This window comes from Ornithorhynchus anatinus, chromosome X2, assembly GCF_004115215.2.
Source record: "Ornithorhynchus anatinus isolate Pmale09 chromosome X2, mOrnAna1.pri.v4, whole genome shotgun sequence".
Lineage (NCBI taxonomy): Eukaryota > Metazoa > Chordata > Mammalia > Monotremata > Ornithorhynchidae > Ornithorhynchus > Ornithorhynchus anatinus.
In genome coordinates, this window is record NC_041750.1 from 10,859,338 (window position 1) to 10,886,054 (window position 26,717).

Here is a 26,717-nt window from a genome sequence, read left to right on the forward strand (position 1 = left end):
GGTGTTTATTGTGTGCTTACACTAGGCAGAGTACTGTATTAAGCGCTTGGGAGAGTACAATATAATCCCCTCAATGAGGGCAGGGAATGTGCCTACCAACTCTGTTATACTGTACTCTCCCAAGCGCTTAGTACAGTACCCTGCAGAACAGTAAATGTTCAATAAATACCACTGCATGGTTGATTGATTGACTGAATACAACAGAGGTGGTAGACAGGTTCCCTGCCCACAAGGAGCTTATAGTCTAGATGGGGAGACAGACATTAACATAAATTACTGAGAGGTACAAAAGCACTGTGGGGCCGAGGGTGGAGTGAATACGAAATGCTTAAAGGGTACAGTTGCAAGTGCATCGGTGACTCAGAAGGGAGAGGGAGCAGGGGAAATGAGGCCATGGTCAGGGAAGGCCTCTTGGAGGAGAAGGGATTTTGAGAAAGCCAGGTACAGGCAGCGAGGCTGCGGAGATCACAGCAGTGATCCTTTTACCTGGACTGTGGCGATTAGCAGGGGTGGTAGGGCCCCAGGTGAACTGGGCCATCCTAGATTAGGCCAAGGCTCCTGCCTTTTGCATCCAGCAGCCCAACAGCAACACAGTTTAGGTGGCCTTTGCTAAAGTGGCCCATCCTGGCCTGTGGTGTCAGAAGGAGTCCCCAGAGGCAGGTGAGTTTTGCCAGATGGCTTTTTGCTCTTCTTCTCTCTCCCTTTTGCCTTTCCCCCTCCTCCTCTTTTCTCTCTTTCTCCCTTTCTGCCCTTTCCCCGCTCTCTCCACTCCCCCTCCCTTTTTTCTGTTCCACCTGGTGCCATCCAAGGTAGCCATCTCAGATTAGATGTTTAAATTAGGCAAGTCTCTTCCGTGCAATACAGATTAGAAGGGGCAGTGTGAACTAGAATCTTTATTGATCTCCTTTCATCCCTACTTCCAGGAAAGAGAATCACACTCCCACCAGAAACACTTTCATATATGACTCTTTTCCTGGAGCACAGGATTTCTCTGGATCACCCTGATTTGATGGGATTAGTTAAAACTAATAACCTGGTCATTTAACCCAGAGATTTATTACTGGAGTAAATAATGGAAAATTTCCTTTTTGACCTCAAAACCTTTTATGGCCACATATCTAGTCTAGATCTAGACCCTTTCTGACACCAGAGCAGTGATGGATTTCCCAATAGCCCTAAGGGCTTCACCCTAAAGTGACAGATTATTTTGGGGTGTGTGAAAAGTTTTCAGGAAAAAAAGACACCAAATGAAAAACTATGCAAGGTTCCTGTGTGTATTTTTTTTCAAGGCCAAAATAGCCCCCCAAAGGGGAAAACTAAGCCTCTGGGCAACACAGTGACAAATTAGTCTCTGATGACAAGGAGCATGTAACACATTTGACTCTACTTTTACCTTCCCATTCCAGCTCATTGCCATTTCCCAAAAATTCCAGAGAATCTGTCTCATCAGGGGTCTCAATGTCATCCACGTTGATGTCTAGATCATCGGGGGTGTCCAGGAAGTCATCAGACAGGATGGAACCCTCACTTTGGTCCAAGGAAATATTAATCTCAGGGGCTACAAGAGTCTTTCGTTTGCGATGTGCCCCATTGAAGTTTAAGGTGTTTGGCGGAGCTGCAGGAAAAAAAAAGAAAATCCTCTTTTAAAGCCTCTTTTTAAACAGACTTTTGAATGAACAATTAATCATTTTTTACAAGACACTTCATACAGAGCAATACTTCCCATGTTGGTGCCTTCTCATTTCAAAGTACTTTGCAAATGAAGCCCCATGGCAGCCCTGGGAAGAGGTTGAAGATACCCACTTTTCGAAGGGGAAGTTGAAGACGGCGTGTATGAGATCATTACGTTACAATGCAGGCATGACCTCGCGTTCATCTCAATGTCTGGTATTCCCAATTGCTGTCAGTCCCACCCTAATTCCGACTTGATTGGTCAAATGCCTAGCTACTTGGCCCAAGAGAAGTGACAGTTAGGGGTTGTAAAGAAAGTGAATGAGCCGTACTAATTTCTAACATACTAACTAACCCTTTGTCCTGCTACAGTGCTCACTTTCCCCTGGGAGGGAAGTTTCAGGACCTCCTTCAAAGTCTTATTAAAGGCACATCTCCTCCCAGAGGCCTTCCCTGACTAAACCCTCATTTCCTCTTCTCCCTCTCCCTTCTGCATCACCCTTGAACTTGGATTTGCTCCCTTTATTCACCCTTCCCTCAGCCCCACAGCACTTACATACTTATCTGTTATTTCTTTATATTAATGTTTGTCTTCCGCTCTAGACTGTAAGCTCACTGTGGGCAGGGAACGTGTCTACCAACTCTTTTATATTGTTATAGCGTTTAGTACAATGCTCTGCATACAGTAAGTGTTCAAGAAATACAACTGATTCATTGACTGACTGACTGCTGGCCTAGCTATTCCTCTTCCCTCCACAGGCCAACTACCATTCCACTGCCTCCACTCTGCCCAATTACAGCACGTGTTGGGTGTTAGGTGTTAGGGTCTGTTGAACTTAGGAAATGTTCTTCTCTCAGACCATTCAATAGGGTGAAATGTGAGCTGAGCTGGGGAGGGCGACGAGGACAAAAAAAAATTTGTAAGCTCAGAAATAGTAACCAATCAAGAAAATAAAATAAAATTGCCCAGATAGATGTTCCTCTTTCTCTTTAAGCAAAGATAAAGTGATAGATCTACAATGAATACACACCAGAAAAAATCCGCCACCTACTTAAGAAATGAGACGAATGCTACAATGAAAACTAAGGGAGGAGAAATTAAAATCACCAATTCCAGAGTAACCAAAATCAATTTTTAGAGAGTCTTTTGAAGGAAAAAAATATAGTGTGGGTGGTCCAGATGAGGTAGGAGTAGTAAATAATAATAATCACAGTATTTTTTAATACCATAATTATTAACATTATTGGATTGTGTCCAACCCGATCACCTTATATCTACCCCAGCACTTAGAACAGTGCTTGGCACATAGTAGGCGCTTAACAAATACCATAAAAAAATCACTTAATCAATAGTATTTATTGAGCGCTTGCTGTGTGCAAAGCATTGTACTACGCACCTGGGAGAGTACAATGCAACAGAGTTGGTAAAATACATTCCCTGCCCACAACAAGCTTACAGACTAGAAGGGGAGACAGATATCAATATAAATAAATAAATTATGGATATGTACGTAAGTGCTATGGGACTGAGGGAAGGGTGAATGAAAGGAGTGCAAAAGGAGTGCAAGTGCAAAATCAATGCAGAAAGGAGTGGGAGATGAGGAAATGAGGGCTCGGTTGACTAACGAAGGTCTCTTGGAGGATGACGGAACTGAGGCACAATTACTCTGCCCTGCTTCAAAGCCTAATTGAAGGCACACCTCCTTCAAGTGCTGTGGGGCTGAGGGAGGGGTGAATAAAAGGGGTAAACCAGGGTGACACAGAAGGGAGTGGGAAAAGAGGAATTGAGGGCTTAGTCAGGGAAGGCCTCTTGGAAGTGATGTGCCTTCAATAAGGCTTTGAAGGTGGGGAGGGTAAATGTCTCACTAAGTGCTTACTATGTGCCAACCACTCTTCTAAGCACTGGGGTAGATACAAGATAATCAGGTTGGACACAGTCCCCTGGACACAGATGAGGAAACTGAGGCATGATGGAGTTAAGTAACTTGCTCAAGGTCACACAGTAGAAAAGTGGCAGAGCCTAGAATAGAACCCAGGTTCTCTGACTCCCAGGCCTATGCTCTATCCACTAGGCCATGCTCTTTCTCTCCTGTCTCTCAAGAGGAGATCTCCTGGCTGCCTTCAAAATCTGCCCCCTCTGTCTGGGTCTCTGAACCCATCTCTTCTCACTGTCTAAAAAACCTTGCCCCCACTCTTCTTCCCTCCCTGACCACTGTCTTCAACTGCCCACTCTCTGATGGCTTCTTCCTATCTGCCTTCAAATATGTCCATCTCTTTCCTATCCTAATAAAACCTTCTCTGGACCACACAGCACCATCCGGCTATCACCCCACCTCCCTCCTACCATAGAAGTCCAAACGCTTCAAACGGGTTGTGTATAAGCCGTGTGGCCTAGTGGAAAGAGCACAGCTCTGGGAGTCGGAGGATCAGAGGACTTGGGTTCTAATTCCGGCTCTGCCACCTGCTTGCTGTGTGGCCTTGAGCAAGTCACAGTGAAGCAGCATGGTGTAGCGGATAGAGCATGGGCCTGGGAGTTAGAAGGTCATGGGTTCTAATTCCAGCTCTGCCACTTGCTTGCTGTGTGGCCTTGGGCAAGTCACTTTACTTCTCTGTGCCTCAGCTATGTCATCTGTAAAATGGGGAGTGGGACTGTGAGCCCCACGTGGGACAGGGACTGTGTCCAACCCGATTTGCTTGTATCCACCCCAGCGTTTAGAATAGTGCCTGGCACATCGTAAGTGCTTAGCAAATACCATTATTATTATTATTGTTCTCTGTGTCTTAGTTTCCTCATCTGTAAAATGGGGAGAAGAGACCCGTTCTTCCTCCCTCTTAGACTGTGAGCTCTGTATGGGTCAGGGATTGTGTCTCACCTCATTATCTTATCTTCCCCAGAACTTAGAACAGTGCTTGGCACATGGTAAGTGCTTGACAAATACCAATTATTATTATTATTGTTATACACCTGCTGCTCCACTTCCTCTTTTCCAACTCCCTTCATTTCACTGAGACCATCCTCTATGTTGCCAAATCTAATAGATTCTACTCTGTACTAATCCTCCTCGGCTTCTCAGCTGCTTTTCTCGTGGACCACTCCCTTCTCCTGAAAACACTATCTAACCTTGGTTTTTCTGACACACTTCTCTCCTAGTCCTCCTCTTACTTCTGGCTGATCTTTCTTAGAGTCTTTCACTGGCTCTTCCTCTGTCTCACCCCCTAACTATGGGTGTCCTTTCAGGTTCTGTTATAGGTCCCCTTTTTCCCTCACTTTACACCCACTCCCTTGGGGAACTAGTTCCCTCTCATATCTTCAACTACCATCTCTACATGGCTGACTCCCAAATTTATCTCACTAGACCTGACCGCTCTCCTTTTCTGCAATCTTACATTTTCCCCTGCCTCCATATTATCTCTACATGGATGTCCTACTGGCATCTTAAGCTCAATATGTCCAAAATTGAATTCCTCATCTTCCCCCTCAAATCCTCTTCCTCGCCTAACGTTCCCATCACACCATCATCGTCCCCATGTCTTAACCCCACAACCCTTGTGTTATCCTTGACTTCTCCCTCTCTTTCAACTCCCACATTGAGTTTGCTGCCAAATTCTGTCAGTTCTTCCTCCACACTTCCAGGATCAGCCCCTCCCTCTCCATTCCAATGACCGCCACGCCGATCCAGGCACTTGTCATATCCTGGCTTGATGACCGCACCCACCTCCTTGCTGATCTCCTTGCCCAGTCCATCCCCTCTCAAGTCCATACTTAACTCTGCTGCCCTGGTCACTTTTCTAAAACGTCGCTCTGCATTCATCTCCCCAGTCCTCAAACACCTCCAACCTCCATACCTCTCTACAACAAACAGTAGCTCATGTCTTTAAGGCACTCAATTGGCTCTCTCCCACTCACACCACACCCCAGCTCTCAATTTTCACCCTCTCAGGCTAACCTACTCACTGTGTCTCCTTCTCCACTTTCCTGCTTCCAATCTCTTGTTCACACCCTCTCCTTGCCTGGAACTTCCTCCTCTATCTGACAGGCCACAGTTCTCCCCATTTTCCAAACCCACCTGAGATCACTCCTCCAGAAGGTCTTCCCCAATTAATCGCTTATCTCCCCACTTTATATTCCCAGCTCTCCCTTCTGTGTCATTATGCACTTGGGTCTGTCCCCTTTAAGCACTTGAAATTCACCCTCCCCTCCCCAGCCCCACAGCACTTACATATGTAGCCTAATACCCTTCCATTTCCCCTATCTGTAATTTCTTTTAATGTTTGTCTCCCCCTCTAGACTGTAAACTCCTTGTGGAGAGGGACTGTATCTATCTTTCTCTCCCAAGCACTTAATACAGTGCTCTGCACATAGTAAGTGATTGCACAGAGGAAGCATTCAATAAATACCACTGATTGATTGAAAACTTCCACTTCATCCCTTCTGTGCCATCTAGGCACTTAAATAATCACAATTTATGTATTCATTCATATTAATGTCTCCCCCTCTAGACTCTAAGCTTGCCGTGGGCAGGGAATGTGTGTTTATTGTTATATTGTACTCTCCCAAGCACATAGTACAGTGCTTTGCCCACAGTAAGTGCTCAGTAAATACGACTTAATGAATAAATGAACAACCCCCATATCATTTACATGCACAGCTTATCATTCTGCACATAGATTAATAGTTTCAAATGTCGTCGTCTCATTCAAATGGGTCATTTCCGACCCACAGCTACTCCAGAACGAATGCAGACGGAGAGCGAGCCGTTCTGGGAGAGATGTGTCCGTGATGTCACTATGGGTCAGAAACGACTCGATGGCATAAGATAAAACAAGATTGACTGATTGAGACACCACCCCTCCTGTGAATGAGACTCCAAACTGCATCTGAATGTGGCAGTGGAGGAGGTTATGGGGGTTCTGTGGGTTGTGTTTGCCTTACCAGAGAGTGATGAGAGTGAGAAGCAGTGTAGCCCAGTGGAGAGAGCATGGGTCTGGGAGTCAGAAGGACCTGGGTTCTAATCCCAGCTCTGCCAATTGCTTGCTGTGTGACACTGGGCAAACCACTTAACTTCTCTGTGCCTCAACTGCCTCAACTGTAAAACGGGGATACCTGTTCTCACTCTTCCTTGGACTGTGAGCCCCATGTGGGATGGGGATTGTGTTCAACCTAATTAGCTTGTACCTATCCCCGTGCTTAGGACACTGTTTGACACAAAGTAAGTATATAACAAGTACTATAAATAAATAAGTAAATACATAATGAGAGCCAGGAAGCAGCCCTGAACATCCAATTTGGCAAGAAATTACATTAATTAATTAAATTACTTACACTGTGAGAGAAATCATATGAAGCCCGAGAACCAAGAGCATGTCTTAGTGAACTCAGGAATGTAAAGAATGGGTCATTAAAGCAGAGGCAGAAACAGGAAGTCACTTAACCTCCCCAGGCTTCAGTTTCTCAGTTGAAAAATGGGGATCAGGTAACTGCTGTCTTAGACTGTGAGCCTCATGCAGCATAGGAACTGTGATTGAACTCTCTTGAATATACTTTAGTGTTTAGCCGGGTACCTGGTATCCAGAAAATACTTAATAAATACTATTATTATTAATCATCATTATTAGGAAGGGATGAATGGCCAATTGCCCTGGATGGAGCCCAGAAGGGAGGCTGGACAGAGCAATCAAGACTCGGGGTTGAAACTCTGGCCACCTACTGTAGAAGTGCCTAACTCCAGTCTTACATTGGGTGGGACGTTGCCCAGAGCTCCCCCCGCATCCCCACCTGATCCCCCAAAGTACTGCTTTTGGAAACTGCAGCAGTGGTGGGGTCTCTGGCAGCAGCATAAGAGAGCCCGGCATGGAGCACACAATAATGGCAGGGCATGACTAACGAAAGAGAAATGGCAGCCACTGCATTCTGTTCCCTGCCACTGTCGATGTTATGGCCACCACTGGCCTCTGCTGCTGCTACTGACACTTCTGTGGGTTATTCCCTGCAGATTCCATTTCTGCCAAATCCCGTATGCAGAGCAGCCACAGTAAGAACTCCAAGGAGCAGCTAGCAAAAGCAGTTGTGTTCATTTAAAAAAACACACCAGACAACCCCCTCCACCCCCCACCCCCGATTTATGGCATTCATCAAGAATAGATACATGATAATTAGATGAGACACAGTACCTGACCCACCCTGGGCTCCCACTCTAAGAGTGAGGAAGAAACTTTGAAGGTGGTAGGTTCAGGACAAAAAAAAGAAAACAGCTTTCTGCACAGCAGGTGGTAAACAGAAAATGTATTATGACAGGAGCTAGGAAGGCAGAAAATTCAAGCGGGTTTAAGGAGGGCTTGAATAAATTCATGGATGAAAAATTTGCAGGTTTTCAGGAAAGCAACCATCACATAGTTCCTCTAAGCATCCCGTTGAGGCAGAATTTGGGCCTGTTGGACCAAGAGTTAGACCCAAGATGACATGGCATTCCCTATATTCTTATGCTTGTCTGCTTCTTGGTTTCTATCTCTCTCTCTGTCTCTCTCTCACCCAATCAATGGTATTTACTGAGTGTGCTGAGCACTGTACTAAATGGTTGGGAGAGCACAATACCAACAGAGTACACTACAGTACAATATCCCACCTGTGTTTTCTTTTGCTTCTGCCTTTTTCTTCTCTCTCCTCCACTTCCCAAAGCTTAAACCCTCGGTCTGGCCCCTAGAAGCCCTGCCTCTCGAAAGCCCCACCTCCTGGAAACCCTGTCCCCTATCAATTCTACCATAACATCAGTTTCATTATACATTTTGGATAAAATGCTATTGTGGAATTAGAGAACATTCTTCTGACAAGGGGTTTCAGGCTGGACATAGCATAGCACAGGATGGAGGAACCGGTTTTGCCGACAGCTACGGTGTGGGATACGACGTGGGTACTACAAGCAACATTGTCTTGTGGAAAGAGCCCGGGCCTGGGAATCAAAGGACCTGGTTTCTAATCCTGACTCTGCCACATACCTGCTGTGTGACCTCAGGCAGATCACTTCACGTCTCTGTGCCTCAGTACCCTCATCTGCAAAATGGGGATTCAGTACCTGTTCTCCTTCCTTCTTAGACTGTGAAGCCCATGTGGTATCTGATTATCTTGTATCTATCACTGTGCTTGGCACAGAGTAAGCGCTTAACAAATGCCACTATTATTATTATGGGAGCTGGAAATTCTTCAGAAACACAGCCACTCCATTTTGGGAGAACTGACTTGTAGTCACTATATCTAGAGAGGATCTAAAAGTGCCCTTTTTAACTACTAGCTAAAAGTAAGGGTGCCAAGGTAGATGACGTGCATCGGTGAGATTGACACACACTAGGTCCCCTGGTGCTTCTGCCCATCAGTGGACTGGTGGTTCAGGCAGAGGTCTGTGGTATTTATCGAGCACTTACTCTGGGCAAAGCACTGCACTAAGCGCTGGGGAGAGTACAATTCAAGTTGGAAGACACAATCTCTGCCCACAAGGAGCTGACAGTCTAAAGAAGGAGACGGATGTTAAAAAGAAATTACAGAGAAGGGAAATAGTAGGGTATAAAGACATTTACCTAAGTGCCATGGGGCTGGAGTGAGAATCAAAGTGCTTAGGGGGTACACGGCCAAGTGAATAGATGATGCAGAGGGAAGGGGGGAGAGGAGAAACTAGCGCTTAATCAGAGAAGGCCTCTTGGAGGAGATGTGGTTTTAGGAGGGTTTTGAAGAACTTCAGGGCTCCAGTAGTGATGACAACTTCTGTTTCTTACTCTTATTGCTTCTATGCTTCTAGCTAGTTCTGTGTCAAGTACGTCTGTGTGTCTGTACCTGTGCCTTGTTATCTGAGCCTGTACAGCTATCTTCTCTGCCTATGTGTATGTGTGTCTGTTGTTCAGACTTGTGTCTGCCTTAATCTCTTTTGGTCACATTTTAATAATAATAAAAATAATAATAATAATGATGATGGTATTTGTTAAGCACTTACTAAGTGCCAGACACTGTACTAAGTGCTGGGGTGGCTACAAGCAAATCGGGTTGGACACAGTCTCTGTCCGACGTGATGATGATGGTATTTGTTAAGTGCTTACTCATGCCAAGCACTGTTCTAAACGCTGCGGTAGATACAAGGTAATCAGGATGTCCCACGTGGGGCTCACAGTCTCAATCCCCATTTTACAGATGAGGTAACTGAGGCACAGAGAAGTGAGGTGACCTGCCCAAGTTAACACAGCAGACAAGCGGCAGTGCCGGGATTAGAACCCATGACCTTCTGAGTCCCAGGCCCATGCTCTATCCACTACGCCATGCTGTTTCTCACCTTTTCTCCCCTCTCCCTTGGGAAAATGAGAAAACTAGAATTGTTAGAACCGTTACAGTCAGATATGTCATCGAGAGCTTTTTTTATAATGGTATTTGTTAACCACTTACTGTGTCATTCATTCATTCAATCGTATTTATTGAGCGCTTACTAGGTGTAAAGCACTGTACTAAGCGCTTGGGAGAGTACAATATAACAACAGACACATTCCTGCCCACAACGAGCTCACAGTCTAGAGGTGGAGAAGTGTCAAGAAGTGTTCTAAGCCCTGAGCAAATACAAGTCAATCAGGTGGGACACAGACCCTGTCTTACATGGGGCTCGCAGTTCAAGTAGGAGGGAGAACAGGTATTCAATCCCCATTTTACAGATGAAGCGACTGAGGCAGTGAAAAGTTAAGTGACTTGTCCAAGGTCACACGGCAGGCAACTGGCAGAGGCAGGATTAGAACCCAGGTCCTCTGACTCCCAGGCCCGGGCTCTTTCCATTAGGCCATGCTGCTTGTGAAGAAAAGGAGCTTTTTAAATGAACTCCTGCGCTTGAAAAACTGGGGTCATGAAGAGCGATTCAACCTCACTTAAACTTCACCCTTTCATCTGGATAGAAGAGATCTCCTGGGCAGCCACAATCAGAACACAGTCACCCGGTTTCTGCCTCTCCCTTTGTCCTCTCCTTCTCTGGACTATTGTGCTGTGTGAAGCAGTGTGCTTCTTGTGGGCCCAGGACAGATAATATTGAGAATAATGGGCTCTCAGTATAATGAGGCTTTTCCCAACTGTTATGAGAACTCATTATCTTGAAATTTCACCTACACTAGCTTTTTTTTTTTTGTGGTATTTGTTCAGCACTTACTATGTGTAAAATGGGAATTAAGACCGTGAGCCCTATGTGGGATAGGGCCTGTGTCCAACCCAAGTAGCCTGTATCTACCCCAGTGCTTAGTTCAGTGCTTTGCATACAGTAAGCACTCAATAAATATGCTTCAATAATACGACTGAGTGAATAAATACAATTGAATGAATGAGTGAATAAATGGCACATAGTAAGCGCTTAACAAATACCACTATTATTATTACTATTACTTTACGGATGAGGAAACTGAGGCCCAGAGCAGTGAAGTGACTTACCCAAGGTCACACAGCAGGCATGTGGCAGAGCCTGGATTAGAACCCAGGTCCTTCTGTCTCTCAGGGCCATGCCACACTGCTTCTAGTCCTCCATCAATCAATCAATGGTATTTATTGTGCACAGCCATCCTAAGCGCTTGGGAGAATACAATAATACAGAGTGGGTAGACATGTCCCCTGCCCACAACGAGTTTCCAGAGTCAGGATTTCTACACCACCTTTTTTCCAAAGAGCTGAGATTCTGGGAGGAGAAAAGATTCTGACTCCAACCCCTAGGCACATCAATCCCACAGTTGCTATTTTTGCCTTGAGCAGTAGAACCCTAGACACTGGGACATGAAGAATACTCACAGGACGTGTCTTCGGTGGGGCTGCCGAGGGATTCCATCCCTGTGTCTTCTGGAAGAGGTCTGTAAAACCAAAAAGATGGGTATCAACCATCAGTCACAGGCCAATAATTGCAAATGACCAGAGGACCTGCCCTTCCTCCTACTTAGACTGTGAGCCCCATGTGGGACCTGATTATTTTGTATCTATGCTAGCACTTAGTACAGTGTTCAGCACATAGTAAGCGATTAACAAATACCACTATTATCCTTCTTATTAGAGGATGATCAGAATAATGATAATAATTGTGGAATTTGGTAAGTGCTTACTATGTTCCAAACACTGTACTAAGCTGTGGGGCAGATACAAGATAATCAGATGCCACATGGGGCTCACAATCTAAGTAGGAGGGAGAATAGGTGTGGAATCCCCATTTTGCAGATGAGGGAACCGAGGCACAGAGAAGTGAAGTGACTTGCCCAAGGTCACAAAGCAGACAAGTGGCAGAGCAGGCATTTAATAATGTTAGTATTTGTTAAGTGCTTACTATGTGCCGAGCACTGTTCTAAGCACTGGGGTAGACACAGGGGAATCGGGTTGTCCCACGTGGGGCTCACAGTCTTAATCCTCATTTTACAGATGACGTAACTGACGCGCCGAGAAGTGAAGTGACTTGCCCAAAGTCACACAGCTGACAAGTGGCCAAGTCGGGATTTGAACTCATGACCTCTGACTCCAAAGTCCGTGCTCTTTCCACTGAGCCACACTGCTTCTCTAGCCACGCTGCTAGGTCCTCTAACTCCCAGGCCGTGCTCTTTCGACTAGGCCACACTGCTTCCCTGAATTGGCCTGAGAAAAGAGCGTACACAAAATCAATCAATCAATGGCATTTAGTGAGCGCTTACTCTGTGCAGAACACAGCGTTTGGGTAAGTACAGTACAACAGAGTTGATAGAAGCAATTCCTGCCCATAAGGAGTTTACATTCTACATGAGAAGCAGTGTGGCTTAGTGGATAGAGCACTGGCCTAGGAGTCAGAAGGTCATGGGTTCTAATCCTGGCTCTTCCACTTGTCTGCTGTGTGGCATTGGGCAAGTCATGTAACTTCTCTGTGCCTCAGTTACCTCATCTGTAAAATGGGGATTAAGACCGTGAGTCCCATGCGGGATAGAGACTTTGTGCAACCCGATTTGCTTGTATCCACCCCAGCTCTTAGTTCAGTGCCTGGCACATAATAAGCACTTAACAAAAACCACTACCCCATCCCCCCTCCAAAAAAAACCCAAGTACCGTTATTATTATTATCTACATAAATGCCCTTTGGGAGCATCAGAGGGATTTTAGCCAACACTATTTCTTCAGTAGCTCAAATTTTCTAACACAATACATTTGAATAGAGGCAGTGATAAATAGTAGATCAAGGCTTAGCCCCTTTCTGCTGAGTTTCTGAGAAAAAAACTCGAGACAAATCACAGTTAAGGCCCACCCACTATCCAAATCAACTTTGAGAATCAGGTGTGCACTGCTCAGTTTCCCTCTTTCATTTTATAGGAAATAACTGCTTCCAAGAGAAAGGATTCGTAATATTCTACCAACTCTGCTGTACTTTCTCAAGCACTTAGAACAGTGCTCTGCACACAGTAAGTGCTCAGTCAATACCATTGATTGATTGAATATTGAGGTTTTCTGCAGTTTGTTATTTGGCACTTCCTGGCAGCTCACAGACTGTAACTGAGCATTGTTTAATGTGGTCTTACAAAAAGAAAATAAATCATTCATTCGCTTGTCTTCCCCCACGGAAAATGCTGGTGGCTGAACAGGGTACAATAGAAGAGTTTAATCACTGTGGCTACATTCAAAGAAAGCTAATTGTAGGTCTCTTGAAGATGACTCTTTTTGCATACAGATGGAAGTGAATCATATTAGAAATCATTTCTGGGTATAGTTGTATGCATAATGAAAATGAATATTCCGCAGCTTTTTAGAATCACCACTTCAAGCTACTGACGTCATTAGGCAAATTTTGTTGGTAGCAGCAAGAAAGGCATGACCAATTTCTGGACTGTAGAAATGGCTACCTGATATTCTTCGTGGTGAGCAAAGCTACCAAAGAATCTGGCAGTCTTGGAAAGGCTAAAGAAATCCTGTGGTTTTACATACTATGATGTGGTGTAATACCAGCAGAATGCCTATGGCTATTTAGATAAAGAAACAGTGGCCAGGCTTGAACAGGAAAAAAGAACATATTCTGATTCCATGGGGTTCTGAATAGTGCAAACAGAAAGCAGGCTCATTTTCAAATCTAGACTGTAAACTCCTTGTGAGCAGAGAATGTGTCTATCAACTCTCTTGTATCATCCTCTCCCACACGCTTAGTACAGTGCTCTGCACACAGTCAAATACTATTGATTGACTGATTTCAAATCAGCCTCGAGGGGATTGGCAACTAGATATTTTTGCTCATCATTTTCTGGGATGTCCCGTTTCAACCCCTGCAGGCGGGGGTCATTTGCCCCATCACTACATTCTCTTGCAGGCCTCCTGAGTGGCCCAAGGAATCGGTCCAACGAGTAGCCATTTTCTGGAACTGCTAGTGGTTCTGCCCTGCTCCCCCTTCCCCGCTGCCAGCCTGCTTCCCCTGAAGGTGTCAAAAAGAGTCGATGCCCTTCATATTGCTACCGGTGTTCTGACCAACGTTTTGCTCATAGTTGCAAGGCTGCACTGGTGTGCCTTATTTGCCACTTGGCAGCCCCTTTATGTCAACCATATGACTTGCCTGTGGAGATAGCTGCAATGGGAGATTAGGAGGAAAAAATTAACTGTAACTCTGCCTGTTGTGGCCATTTTAGGCTGGTAGCTCAGGGATTTTAGCCACTAACATTTCTCAACAGTTTACTTGGCCAGAGAAGAACACTCATCATTTCTTGTGCAATAAGATGAGAATATGCCTCATCATTTTTTAATGAAGAGAAGGCCACAAAAATGCTACACCCACAGTAACTGTTTATAGTTGATCTTTTTTAGAATATATTGGCAGACATTTGAAGGACATTCTGCTCATTTTCATACTGTGTTAGCAGGAGAGATGAAGAGGAACTAAAATGTACTGAAGAAATTTTAAACTGTCATAATATATTCCATGAATCGGGGAACCAAAGGAAAAGTATTTATGACAATCTAGAAAACCAGAGACCTAGGCCATGGGACTGAGAGAACCCTAGGCGAGAAGTAAATTTAATAGACAATATTTGTAAGAGGTGATAGTCTGTTTCCATATATGCCAGGAAGGAACGGTGGCTTTGGCTTTGTATATGTATATTTTCAGATAATGTTATGGTTAACTAGAATAATAAATGTGAATGAATACGAGGACAGCACAAAAATGGTACTTGTTTAGCGCTTACTGTATGCCAAATGCTGGGGTACATACAAAATAATCAGGTTGGACACAGTCCCTGTCCTACATGGGGCTCACAGTCTAAGCAGGAGGTAGTAGGATGAGAAGCAATGTGGCTTACTGGAAAGAGCACAGGCTCGGGAGTCAGAGGTTGTGGGTTCTAATCCCGACTCCGCCACTTATCAGCTGGGTGACTTTGGGCAAGTCACTTGATGTCTCTGTGCCTCAGTTACCTCATCTGTAAAATGGGGATTAAGACCATGAGCCCCACGAGGAACAACCTGATTACCTTGTACCCACCTCCAGTGTTTAGAACAGTGCTTGGCACATAATAAGCACTTAACAAATACCATCATTTCTATTATTATTATGATTATTATTAATCTCCATTTTACAGATGAGATAAATGAGGCTGAAGTTACCCCAGCACTTAATACAGTGCACACAGCAAGCACTTAACAGATACCATAAAAAATAAATAAGTAAATAAAAACCGAATGAAATCCTGCCTTTGATGCAAGTATGGTCTCCTCTACGTGGACGACCAGTGTTTTTGGAGTTGTCTTTTTCTTTTCAATGTTGCTCCATGGCTTTGACCCCAGACCTTCAAAGGTACAAGACTTCTCGGTGTATTCCAGCTCTGCAGACTGCGATTGCCAGCACCCAACTCTGGCTCCTATTCTGCTGGTGTTTAGCACTGCTCCTTTTCAGCAAAACCAGAGCAGCTAAAGGCATATGATTCTTCCTTCTACTGTAATCCAGCTCCAGCCCAAACCTGGGCTAAAGCCAAAATCTTTGTCCTTTCTCTGGAACTTCCTTATCAATTTTTGAGCCATAGAGAGAGACTGGAGGGAGATGAGACCCAGAAAACAGAAAAAGGGGATCAAGGAGGGTCTGTCAAAAGGGGATTGAAAAAGGACAATGGTGGGGGGAGGTAAAGGATCGGGGGGGGGGGGGGGTTGGGGCAGTAACAGTGTCTACTGTCAAAGCAATTAAGAGTCTGTACTTTCCTGTCATGTCCATTTGGAGAATGGCAAGCTGAGCAAAATAAGCTTAGTATCGTGTTCGGCACCTAGTCTTAGTCTTAGTAAATACCACAGTTAAATTTGGAAGAACAGATTGAATAGCATTTTCAAGGGGGCAGACTGCAGCAGGGATTTGCATTGGATTGAAGCACCCTATGCAGATATGGCTGAAATGTAAATGGTAAATGTTTAGGGGAAGCAGAGCAACTGAACTGCACAGACATCCAAGCAGAAGAATTCGAATCTGAGCAACATAGAGAGTCTTTTTGTAGGTGACAGTGGGAGAAAAAAAAAAATCTTGTTCTTGAGATGCCCAAAGCATAAAAACCTTTAGGGACTCACACAGATGTGGGGATAACTGGGATTGAGAGAGGCTGTCTTCTGATTCTTGGCACTAGGTGGAAATGCAGAGTGATTAGCCCATCTGGACAGAACATATTAGAATACTCTGGTGGGCTCTGCAGTGGCCTCAAGGTTTATTTCATTCATCAGGGATTTTGGAGTCTCTGCATTTAACCCAGCATCTATTACAAAGTAGGAAAAATGTCTTCCTTACCTTTTAAAAGGATGCGCGTGTTGCTACCTGCCAATTTCTTTCCTTTGGATTTTGGTTCTCCTCGATTCAATCTACTCTGGTTTGTATCCTTTCCCTTTTCAGAGCTTGCAATCGAAGCCGCTTTTCTAAATCTCCGGTTCCACCATTTTGGGCTATGCTGATCATATGATGCTCTATCACCATATAAGGCACCTGCTCCTCGGCAGTGAATGGTCTGAGTGTGTATTTGCTCCGACTAGGTGGATGCTAGTGACTGTATGAGCATGCTCCCCTGCATCTTCCTCCTCCTCCCTCGGGCAGCACACTACAGCATCAGTGCAGAGCGAGGAGAGACACAAACAACCGAGGCACTGAAGAACAGTCTCTGGGGAAAAGAAGTTACTTCTTCTCACATCCTGCTTAACTTCACTTCTTATGCCAGCATTCAGCATCTCTCCCCACGGCTGATCTGAGAAAGTCAGCTTCCCCACCCTCCCTTTTCTGCTCTTGCCCAAATTCTGAGTTTGGATAGACGGTGGGTGTGGGAGTAGACAAGGAAAGAAAGGAAGGTAGAAGAGGGTAGGAAGAGGAGAAGGAAGGAAGGAATATGAGAAAGAAAGAAGAGGAGAAGGAAGGAAGGAAGGGGAGAAACAGTGTGGCCTAGTGGATAGAGCCTGAGCCTAGGAGTCAGAAGGACCTGGGTTCTAATACCAGCTCCGCCTCTTGTCTGCTGTGTGACCTTGGGTGAGTCACTTCACTTCTCTTTGCCACAGTCACCTCATTTGCAAAATGGAGATTAAGACTGGGAGCCCTATATGGGGCAGGGACTGTGTCCAACCTGACAACATGGTACCTAACCTCAGCACTTAGTAGAGTGCCTGGAACACAGTAAGCATTTAATAAATACCATAAAAAGAAAACAGAGAGAAAAACAAAGCACAGGACTGGGAGTCAGAAGGACCTGGGTTCTAATACTGGCTCCGCCACTTTTCTGCTGTGTGATCTTGGGCAAGTCACTTCTCTGGGCCTCAGCTACCTTATCTGTAAAATGGGGATTGAGACTGTGAGCCCCTCATGGGACAGGGACTGGGTCCAACCTGATTAGCTTGTGTCTACCCCAGTTCCTAGTATAGTGCCTGGCACCTAGTAAGCACTTAAATGCCATTTTGAAAAAAAGGGGGGAAACACATCACCCAACCATCATTCCTCACCTGTCAACGCCTCCATCCACAGTGTCCTCAGACTATAATGTTGGTATTTGTTAAGCGCTTACTATGTGCAGAGCACTGTTCTAAGCGCTGGGGGAGATGCAGGGTAATCAGGTTGTCCCACGTGAGGCTCACAGTTAATCCCCATTTTACAGATGAGGTAACTGAGGCACAGAGAAGTGAAGTGACTTGCCCACAGTCACACAGCTGTCAAGTGGCAGAGCTGGGAGTCGAACCCATGACCTCTGACTCCGAAGCCCAGGCTCTTTCCACTGAGCCACGCTGCTATACCAACCCCTTCCCCCAACCCCGACTCTACCTCCCCTTTTCTGAGTGTCTTTTCCACCATCTTTCTCTCTTTATCCATCCCCATACTGATCCCTGGGGACTTCAAAATCCAAGTGGATTTTCCGATGACCACCCACTAGATTGTAAGCTCCTCAAGGAATCAATCGATCAATCGTATTTATTGAGCACTTACTGTATGCAGAGTACTGGACTAAGCGCTTGGGAGAGTATAGTATAGCAGATTTGGTACACTTCTTCCCTGACCACAAGGAGCTTACTGTCTAGAGGAATTCTATTGTTCTCTCTCAAGTACAGTGTTCTAGACTCCTTAAGGGTAGGGAACATGTCCACCAACTCTGTTTTATTCCCCCAAGCGCTTAGTACAGTGCTCTGCACACAGTATGTGCTCAATACATACCGATTGGTCGGTTGTCCTGCGCAAAGTAAACACTACATAAATACCACTGATTGATTTCCCCCCAGCCAACCACTTTGTCTCATTCAACTCCAAAGACCTCCTGCTCCACCTCTTCTCACCTACTCCTCACCTTGGGCAAACCTGGGCTCTAATCATCACAAATCATACTACTTCTAACCTCACCCTCTGAAATCTCATTCTCTGACCACTATCTCCTACCCGGCCTTCTCAGCCACACTGCCCGTCCTGTCAAAACTGTTCTCTTCCGGCAAAGAGCTCTCTGATCTTTAGACCCCCTCCATTTATCCCAGGCCATGACGTTCTACTTAGACCACCTCTCTTGCTGCACAAATCCACTCCCTCCACCCCTTTGACTAGGTCAAACTCAACTCCCTCATCCCCTGTCCCTCCATCGATCTCACATCTCACCAATCACTGCCCTGGATCAGCATCACCACAGTACATTTGCTCTGATCCTGGACTCATACTGCAGACCGCTGTTGGCAGAAATCCAGACACCAGCTGACTTCGGCCACTCAAATTCATCCAGAGGAGCAGCGTGGCGCAGTGGAAAGAGCACGGGCTTTGGAGTCAGGGCTCATGAGTTCAAATCCCAGCTCTGCCACTTGTCAGCTGTGTGACTGTGGGCAAGTCACTTCACTTCTCTGTGCCTCAGTTCCCTCATCTGTAAAATGGGGATTAAGACTGTGAGCCCCACGTGGGACAACCTGATTCCCCTGTGTTTACACCAGTGCTTAGAACAGTGCTCTGCACATAGTAAGCGCTTAACAAATACCAACATTATTATTTATTATTATTATCCTTACTTGCTCTAACTCTGCCCTGTTTTCTGCTCGGCAAAATTACCTCTCTCTCCTCAGCTCCCATGCTCCCATTGAAACAGCCCCCACCAATTTAGTACAGTGCTCCACACATAGTAGTTGCTCAGTCAATTTTTTTTATGCCAATGGTATTTACTAAGTGCTAATTTCACGTCAGGCACTATACTAAGCACTGGGGTAGAAACAAGCTTATCATATTGGACACAGTCCGTATCCCACATAGGGCTGACAGTCTTAATCCCCATTTTGCAGATGAGGTAACTGAGGCACAGAGAACTTAAGTGACACAGCAGACAAGTGGTGGAGCTGGGATTAGAACCCAGATCCTCCTGCTCTATCCATTCGGCCACGCTGTTTGTTGATTAATTGCTTGAATGATTTGGGGCTGAACTGATAGTTGCCTGCCCATCTCAGATCGCTGACTCCTTACCCCATAATCCTGACCCATCAGAAGCAGTGTGGCCTAGTGGATGGAGCACGGGCCTGGGAGTGAGAAGTTATCCTGGTTTCTAATCCCAGCTCCACCACTTGTCTGGGCAAGTCACTTAACTTCTCTGTGCCTTAGTTCCCTCATCTGCAAAATGGGAATTTAATACCTCTTCTCCCTCCTACAGACGGTGAGCCCCCTGTGGGACCTAATTATTTTGTATCTACCCCAACTTTAGTTCAGTGCTTGGCACATAGCAAGCGCTTAACAAATATCACAATCATTATTATTATCCCCCCTGGGCAGAATTCCTTGGAGTAGGTTTGTAATTAAACCATCCCTAAATTGAATGCAAAAATCTGCAGACTTAGACTAGTGAGTTAAAATGGAAGCAACACACTCTGGGAACTCTTACAAGGTATCGGTTAACCGTAAGCAGTACATCAGACTAGACTGAAACACCCTTCAGTCTTAGAGACACTCTACAGCACAGCTTGCTCACAAACACACACGGGTACATCAGAAATCTTTGTTGAGCTCCTGATTTTCCATTTCACCTAATCCACAAACTGCCTCTGGACACCAACCCACTTTTCCCCCCACTCTATTCACTATCTCTGCTTAATGACCTCCCCCAACCAAGAAATCAACAAGAATCCTCTAGGAGGCACTGAGATAAATAGCTAAGGGGTGGGGCATTGATTACCACCTCTTTGTGTTAATCACAATCTCCCTCTCTTCCCTCTAACTGGACTGGCTGAGAAGAAGGAGGAGGAAGAGGCAGAGACTCTGGGGATTTTAAAGGAACAACCCCAGAACTCCAGCGCATGCAGTCTCCTGTCTTGTGCTGCCCATTCCCTGCAATTTAAGGGCAGAGTCCCCTTTAAGAACCAGACGCTCTGGCTCAGGCTGTCTTGTGGAAGCCATTTTAAAACACCATCTTCTCTTCAGGCCACCATCTTCATAATAACTCTAGCTCTGGGCATGTTGGTAAGGCCAAGCAGGAGCACGATTTGGGGGATTGGCCAAGGTCACCTTAAGCCCTAGGTTCCTAGGTTGAAGCCCTATTAATTCCTGTATTAACTCCTGCCCAGCTTTACCAAAGGCATATACACTGTAGAGATTCCCTCTGGCAACTGATAAATAACTCCACCAAAGGCATATACACTGTAGAGATTCCCTCTGCCAACTGACAGATAACTCTGAGTAAGGTAAGCTGCACAAACCTGAATACTACAAAGCCCTCCTCCTGGAAAATCCTACCAAGATACTATCAGAATCAAGTATAGCCTGGAACCAAAAAAGAAAGTTTTCCTTTCATAATCTGCTTTTACATGCTCTGCAACAAGAATTCTCTTTTATCTCCTCTCTCTCAGTCAATCAATATTATTTACTGAGTACTTACTCTGGGCAGAGCACTGTACTAAGCACTTGGGAGAGTACAATAGATACAGTAGACTTGTTCTCTGCCCTCAAGGAGCTTTTAATGTAGTTGGGAAGACGGTCACTAAAATAAATTGTACGTAGAGAGAAGCAGCAAAGTTTAAAGATATGTAATGGAAGGATGTGGTGAGTATCTAGTGCTGGAGTGGCAGTAGGGTGAGAAATAGGGTGGGGAAGATAAAGAGACTAATCAGAAAGGACTGAAGAAGATGTTTCGAGGGTTTTGAGGATCCATATCGTCGCCAACCCCTCACCCTCGTCCTCCCTCTGATCTGGAACTCCCTCCTCCTTCATATCCAAAAAACCACCACTCTCTGCACTTTGAAAGCCTTAATAAAATCGCATCTCCTCGAAGAGGCCTTCCCCAACTAAATGTTTATTTCCCCTACCCACTCTCTCTTCAGCATTGCCAATGAATTTAAGTATGTACCCCTTAAGCACTTGATGTTCACCTCCACTCTCAGCCCCACAACACTTCTGTATATATCCTTATACTCAGCCCTTTACCCTCCCAGTGTATTCCCAGGAGAAGTGAGTGGTCTACAGTTTCAAAAGAAATGGAGAGGTTGAGGAGGATCAGGACGGAGTAACAATCTGGCAAAAAGGAGGTCATTGGTGACCTCGGAGAGAGCAAGCTCGGTGGAGTGAAGGGGGTAGAAACTAGATTGTGGAGGGTCAACAAGAAAGTTGGAGGAGAGGCAGTGGGAGTATATACCTCTTTCTAGAGGTTTGGATGGGAATGGGAGGAAAACGATAACTGGAGGGGGAATTGTGGTTCAGGGAAGGTATTTTTTAGACTGGGGAGCTGCAGGCGTATTTGAAGGCAGAGGGGAGGGATCCATCAGAGTGAGGGATTGAAAATGGTGGTGAGGGAGGGAAGAAGAGTGGGCATAAATGCTTTTAGAAGGTGCCAAGGATGGGGGTGTGGACGCAGGTGCAGGTTGAGTGGGTAGATTTTGAAACAGGTTTGAGACAACTCTTGAGAGTTGGCTGAGAAAGATAAGAGAGTAGATGTGGTGGTGGTGGATGAAGCTAAAGAAGAAAATGGGAGAGCTTTGGGGAACTCACACCTGATTTTGATTTTGTCAACAAAGTAGCTGGAAAGGTCATCGGGAGCAGTGGGGGGTAGTTAGGGGGGCACTGGAGATTTCAGCAAGGAACAGTAATGCTGTTGGACAAATGAGAGGGCAGTTGTAGCAGGAGAGGATGAATGTGGATTTCTGCCAATTGAGCTTCTTGGCACGAATGCAAGAGCAGAGAAAGCATACTGTGGAGGTGATCGAGGGCTGGGGGTTAGTGGTACAAGACTAGCGGGGGGGAAAGGGTGAGAGGGAGTTGAATTCAGTGGAGAGGGTGGAGTCAGTGGTGTGAATTGGTTCATCAAAAAAAGGAGTTTGGGTAGGGTGTCCAAATGGGGTACGATTGCCTGGCATAAGTGGAGAGGGTCAAGAGATCGGAGGTGTCTGGGGTGGGGGGGGGGGAGGACAGGGAAGGCAATTTTGGGGAGAGAAGGCAGATATTGAGTTTGTGATCAGAGAGTGGGATTTCAGAATTGGGGAGGTTAGCGATTGCGATGACGTGAGTGTCCAGGTTGGTGAGTGGGAGAAGTGAGGTGGAACAGGTGGTAGGCGGAGTTGAGGAGTGAGAGGAAGCGGGTGACTAGGGGATCGTCAGAAACAGCCCAGTAGATGTTGAAGTCTCCGAGGATCAATGTAAGATTGGAGAAGGAGAGGAGGATGATGAGAAATAAATTGGAAGTGGGACCAATGGATGGAAGATAATGGGAACTAGTAATTGAAGTGAGTGGTAGAGGCAGATGATGTGGGTTTCAGAAGACGGGAAAGAAAGCAATGGTGTGGAAGAGGCATTGGGAGTCCCTGGAGAATATTTACTAAACCTTCTTCCTTAGCCTTCCCTCCTCTAGACTTGTGAGCTCATTTTGGGCAGGGAAAGTGTCTTCTAATTCTCTTGTGTTGTAGTCTCCCAAGTGCTTAGAACAGTGCTCTGCTCCAGTGCTCAATAAATAGCATTGATTGATTTAAGGCACACTAGTTTTCCCCTGATGTTTCCTCCTCTGCTCTCAGGGCCTCTGCTGTCCTTACTGCCTTTCTCCATTCTTCCCCAGCACCTACAAGAAGAGAAAGAAGATGATGTGGGAGCAGGGGAGAAAGTGAAGAAAGCTCAGCCTTTCACCTACCTGCAGGAGACAATAGCAACTGCAGGAGGGAGTCAAGAGTGCTAGGTTCTCCAGATTCATTCATTCAATCGCAGTTATTGAGTGTTTACTGTGTGCAGAGCACTGTACTAAGCACTTGGGAGAGTACAATACAACAATAAACAGTCACATTCTCTGCCCACAACGAGCTTGCAGTCAAGGAGGGGGGAGACAGACATTAATAAAAATAAATGAATTACAGATATGTACATAAGTCCTGTGGGGCTGGGAGAGGGGAAGAGCAAACGGAGTGAGCAAGTTAGGGCAATGCAGAAGGGAGTGGGAGAAGCGGGGCGGGGAGGGGGCTTTGAGTCAGTGAGGCCCTCTTGGAGATGTGCCTTCAATAAGGCTTTGAAGGAGGGGGGAGTAGTTGTCTGTCAGATTTGAGGAGGGAGGGAATTCCAGGCCAGAGGCAGGACGTGGACGAGGGGTCGGCGGTGAGACAGGTGAGATCGAGACACAGTGAGAAGGTTAGCACTTGAGCGAAGTGTGCAGGCTAGGTTGTAGTAGGAGAGTAGCGAGGTGAGGTAGGAGGGGGCAAGGTAATTGAGTGCTTTGAATGGTGAGGAGTTTGTGTCTGATGCAGAGGTGGATAGGCAACCAGATCTCCGGCACAACCTGCCCTCCCCAGCAGCAGCTGTGGCAAAGGAAATGGGGGAGGGGAAAGGTACAATTGGATGGCTTCATGGCTCCGGGGAATTCCTCTGAGGTTGATGGAGATGGTGCCTCTCTTGTCCATTTGTTAAAAACGGCCCTGTTTCCATGGCAACCCAACGTTCTATGGCACCCTAAAGGATCCTCTGAATAAGAACGACCAGTATGCCAAGTCCTATAGACAGAGATGCTTATAATAATTCTGCAGCTGGGCATTCATAAATAAAGCTAAGCTAAGTTTCTTGGGAAAGGGAGAACAGAAGGCTTTAATAAAAGCTCAGTTGGCAAAGGCATCTTATTACCAACCAGAATTGCACAGCATGCCTACTATATTTCAATCCCTGAGTTGATGAAACATGAAGGGGAATTTCACCACAACTGGCACAAGAAGGAATTCGCTTGAAAGACTTTGAGTGTCTACTTCCCACTGCTCCTCCCCTGTCAGAAATGGATCTCAATCTACAATGGCAGCCGAGTTCACATCCTATTTGGGCACATCCTTACTTGTAAACAACGTGGAATGGTGTATCGTTCCCACATCGGTCTTTTTGGAACCTCACTGTTGGTAGAGTCATCTTCAAATATGGAGATTCTGCCCACGCAAGTGAAATATTTGGGCTGAAAATTACAGCCGGGGTAAACTAGGTGAGAAATAGGGTGATGTGAAGCGAATTCTACACCACAGTCACTGGCTGAATCTGCTCAGGGCAAATCAAATGGCAGCTTGAAACGTATTGTTCTGATTACATCCGCTGTGCATGGATGTGAGCAGGGAACGTGTCTGCTAATTCTGTTGTACTCTCCCAAGTGCTAAGTACAGTGCTCTGCACATAGTGCTCAATAAATACCATTGATTGATTGATTGATTGATATGGGATTCTAAAGTCCTGTATGCCTCCAGATTTCTCCAGGATTCCATCCTCTTGACATCTCTGGTCTCTAGGAGGAGGGGAAGACAGAGCTGAGGGTTGGAAAAACTATCAGGTGGATGTGCTGACACCAGCATTCTCAGGGTAAACTCTTAAGGCAAGATTAATGGTTTGGGGCTCCAGAAAGAACCGTTTTATCTGCCCTGTACCATCTTTACTAATGTGAGTTTGGCATTTAAATTTAAGTTGGCCCCCTGCAGATTTGGGTCAAAATCCAACATGTGGCTCCATGAAGATCCAGCCAGTGGGTGGCCACAGAGTCTCCCCACAAGCATATTAATTTTGTAGGACTGTCTATCTCATGTGGGTGAAATTCTTACCCAAGTATTATAGTTGATGAAATTCCCTTTCAACGGCCATTGTGTTTATCAACTCTATTACATTGGTTTTTTCCCAAGTGTTTAGTGCAGTGCTCAGCACACCGTATTTTTTTTTCTGGTATTTGTTAAGAGCTTAATATGTTCCAGGCCCTGTTCTAAGCAGGGATACATTCAAGTTAATCATGTTGGACACGGTTCCTGCCCCCACATTGGGCTCACAGTCTTAATCTCCATTTTACAGATGAGGTAACTGAGGCCCAGAGAAGTGAAGTGACTTGCCCAAGGTCATACAGCAGACAAGTGGTGGAACAGGGATGAGAACCCAGACTTCCACGCTTCTGTTCTATCCACTAGGCCATGCTAAGCATTCAATAAATACCATTGATTTATTTATTGATTGAGAGAATTCCTACCTTGAAAGCTGGGGAATAGACTAGATTAGGCTAGATTAGGCTAGACTAGATTAGACAATCAACCAGTGCTTGTCCAGAGATGTGCATGAGGAATCAAAGAACGATTTAAGAGAAGCAGCGTAGCCTAGTGGATACAGCGTGAGCCTGGGAGTCAGAAGGACCTGGGTTCTAATCCTGATCAGCCGTGTGTCTGCTATGTGACCTTGGGCAAGTTGCAACACTTCTCTGTGCCTCAATTATCTCATCTGTAAAATGGGTTTCAAGACTGTTAGCTCCATGGACACATGGGCTGTGTCCAACGTGATTAAGCTTATAATTAATCAATTAATGCTTATTTCAGTGCCTGGCATATAGTAAGCGCTTAACAAATGCCATTAGAAAAAGATCTATAACAGTCTGATCTTTTTTTCAGTATCTTACCTAGGATCTAGAACCACATTTTAGTTGAGAAGGTTGGCTTTCTATGTAGTTTTTTTCCGGCTTGGCCAAAGGAATACAGGTAGGATGCTGTGACACACAAACAGGGAATCTCACCAATTAAGATGGAAGGATGTTTGGGGATCAGTGCTAGAAAGGGGATCCTCATTTTCAAAGGGTTCCTGGCTTTCATTTGCCTGAATCCTAAATTCAACGTGGGCCTGAAGTCTCTGAAAAAATAAACTATTTCCGCAGCAAAGAGAGAACTAACAAAATTTACTTTGAAAGAGAAAGAAAGTTAAATCGGCAGAATACACTAAACTAATATGTTTTCTGACAGGTGGGATCAATGCATAACTCTAGTCCAATTCTAATAATTGGATTTTGACTGTCACCAGTTGGATTTTGACTGTCACTTCTGCGGGGAAACCATTTCTAGGGCAGGGATAAAGTAATAAACTCATTCAGATGAGTCATTTGCAATCCATCAACTATTACATGGTGTAGTGGCTAGAGCCCGGGCCTGGGAGTCAGAAGGTCATGGGTTCTAATCCTGGCTCCCCCACCTGTCTGCTCTCTGACCTTGGGCAAGTCACTTTACTTCTCTATGCCTCAGTGACGTCATCTGTAAAATGGGAATTGAGACTGTGAGCCCCATGTGGGACAGGGACTGTGTCCAATCCAATTTGCTTGTAAGCAAATAGTAAGCGCTTAACAAATACCATAATAATAATACAGAGGTTCAAGAG

At 45.4% G+C, this 26,717-nt stretch overlaps 1 protein-coding gene across 7 annotated transcripts in view; it reads right to left on the reverse strand.

Moving 5' to 3' along the window:
• Positions 1-26,717, reverse strand: part of ATCAY (ATCAY kinesin light chain interacting caytaxin) — a 56,268-nt gene that overhangs the window by 23,767 nt on the left and 5,784 nt on the right. For 6 of the 7 annotated variants that reach the window (XM_007669107.3, XM_007669105.4, XM_029053075.2 and 3 more), the window contains exons 3-4: positions 11,462-11,520; positions 1,394-1,615 (exon numbers count right to left, since the gene is read on the reverse strand). In XM_007669107.3, the coding sequence (XP_007667297.1) occupies positions 1,394-1,615; positions 11,462-11,520 (281 nt within the window). Of the gene's footprint in view, positions 1-1,393; positions 1,616-11,461; positions 11,521-16,415; positions 16,638-26,717 lie in introns of those variants that run through there. The other variant, XM_039910481.1, reaches the window with a different exon arrangement.